At 31.6% G+C, this 2,500-nt stretch overlaps 1 protein-coding gene across 1 annotated transcript in view; it reads right to left on the reverse strand.

The window, feature by feature from the left end:
* Positions 1 to 434: 434 nt before the first annotated feature.
* Positions 435 to 2,500, reverse strand: part of fkbp3 (FKBP prolyl isomerase 3) — a 3,330-nt gene continuing 1,264 nt past the window's right edge. Inside the window, exons 5-7 of the mRNA XM_042755897.1 lie at positions 1,365 to 1,432; positions 697 to 794; positions 435 to 620 (exon numbers count right to left, since the gene is read on the reverse strand). Of these exons, the coding sequence (XP_042611831.1) occupies positions 566 to 620; positions 697 to 794; positions 1,365 to 1,432 (221 nt within the window). The 3' untranslated portion in view covers positions 435 to 565. The remainder of the gene's footprint in view (positions 621 to 696; positions 795 to 1,364; positions 1,433 to 2,500) is intronic.

The raw sequence follows: 2,500 nt of genomic DNA on the forward strand, positions 1-2,500 counted from the left end.
AATTTTATTCATTTTTTTCAGAGATGTATTAATATTCATATATTTTCTAATCTCCATCGACATGTCAATATCTATAGACAGACACTTTAAAAATAGTTAAATATATATATACACTGGTGATCAAGAGTTTGGGATCAGTGAGACTCGTAATGTTTCCTGTTAATCAAGGCTGCATTTATTTGATCAAAAATACTGAATACAGTAATCTTGCAAAATGATAATAAAAAAAAAAATAAATATAACAATTTTAATATCCTTTAAAATCTAATTTATGTCTGTGATGTGCAGCTGTATTTTCAGCATCATTACTCCAGTCTTCAGTGTCACATGATCTTCAGAAATCATTCTAATATGATGATTTATTATTAGAATTATCAATGTTGTGCTGCAAATATTTTTTTGGAAACTGAAAAATGAAAACACACACAGCTGGGTTTGTTCAGGGTTTGTCTTTTATTGGAACTTTACAATCATGCAAAAATAGTCAGAAAAGTTTTCCTGTCAGACTGAAGAACAAGGTTTCTAAGGATCTCCATCATGTTATAATGAACACCTCATCAATCAATCAATCGATGGAGACGAGCTCCACCTCAAAGATCAGCTTGGCGTTGGGAGGGATTCTGGAGAGGAAGGTTAAGGCAGGAGAACGTCTCAGACATTCAACACACACACACACACAGCGATACTGAAGGATACTTGGAGTCAGGAACACCTTTCCTCCCATAAGCCCATTCAGCCTCGATCTCCAGCCGCGCCGTCTCACCTTTACTCATCACCAGCAGCCCTTCATCCCACTGCACACACAACACACTTCAACACTACTGCGTCTACAAACACACACCACAATACTACTGGAATAAAATAGATACGGAAAATATAAAATCTAATTCAAAAACTACAGAAAAAAATACATACACAAAATTATAAAAAAAATAAAATCTAACTTGAAATTTATAAAAAAAACTATATAGACATTAACTAATAAAATGTCCAAAACATACACCTAAATTACTTAAACTTTAAAATGAAAATAGAATACAAAACATCTAGTAAAAAAAAAAAAAAAACTAAATATACATACATAAAGTAAAAATGACAAAAAACTAAATTACTAAAACTTTAACTAAAATATAAAATAAATCTATTTTGAAACTTTATAAAAACTATATAGACATTTAAAGAAAACTAATAAAAATGCACAAAACCAAATTAATTTTTTTTTAAAAATTATATTAAAAACAGACTATTAAAATAAATTAAATTCTAAAACTTAATAAAAAGCTCTATAGACTTTAAAAAAGCAAATACTAAAGATAAAAAAAATGAATCTATTAAAATGAAAAGGAGAGTATAAAGTGCTGTACCCCTCGGATCACTCGGCCCAACCCGACCTTGAAGCTCAGAGGCTTGGTCTGCTTCTTCTTTTTTGCAGCTGAAAACAGAAGAAAATCAAATAAAAGATCATTTCTACCAAATACGGGTGCTGGTCATATAATTAGAATATCATCAAAAAGTTGATTTATTTCACTAATTCCATTCAAAAAGTGAAACCTGTATATTATATTCATTCATTACACACAGACTGATATATTTCAAATGCTTATTTCTTTTAATTTTGATGATTATAACTGACAACTAAGGAAAATCCCAAATTCAGTATCTCCTGTTGGGGTTAGCGTGTCGCATGTGTGTTGGGGTTAGCGTGTCATAGTTAGCGTGTCGTATAGGGCTGTACAATATTGAAGAAAAATGCCATATCTTGTTAAAATGCGATATTCGATATGCGATACGATATTGCTTAAAGTGTGTAAAATCAATTTCAATTATACCAATTTGTTTCACATTCTTTCTTGGAAAAGAAAGAATCACTATAACTTCTGAAAGTGACCAGCAGTGTTTTAGCAGTACAGAAAATGTTATTTTAACATCAGTGTGAACACAAACAAAATAATAATAATAATAATGTCACTAATTTTATATCTTTGTAACTTTGCTTTCCATACACTATCAGTACTTCTTCATATACCACAGCAAAAACTATAGTCTGAGAAAGTTCAAACATGATTAAAGGCGAGTGAACAGTCAGTAAAAGAAAAGAAATACATTATTTACAAGCACAGATAAAATAAACAGCAGTATTCCGGTACAGAAATGTAATTAAGTGTAAAATAACACTGCATAGTGTTCACTGTATGAATTGAATTTAGATTAATCTTTATTATAGCTGTTTTGTTGTTTGATTAACTTTAGTGACACATTCAGCAGCACGTATTTATAGGCTGCTGTCCCTTTAAGACCGACCGCACAGATCCAGTATAACAATACACATCTGATTTCTTTCTCAGCTTTTAAAACACAACCAACGGTGTTTACGAGAATGATCGTCGAGACGGGTACGATTGACATAGTTCTGTGTGTATGTGTCTGTTCAGATATGAGGAGATGCGGAAGACGGATCCTCTCGGTGTTTGCGCCTCTGTGTGTATGTGCACGCTTTGAT

The sequence above is a fragment of the Cyprinus carpio genome, unplaced genomic scaffold (assembly GCF_018340385.1).
Source record: "Cyprinus carpio isolate SPL01 unplaced genomic scaffold, ASM1834038v1 S000006754, whole genome shotgun sequence".
NCBI classification, from domain to species: domain Eukaryota; kingdom Metazoa; phylum Chordata; class Actinopteri; order Cypriniformes; family Cyprinidae; genus Cyprinus; species Cyprinus carpio.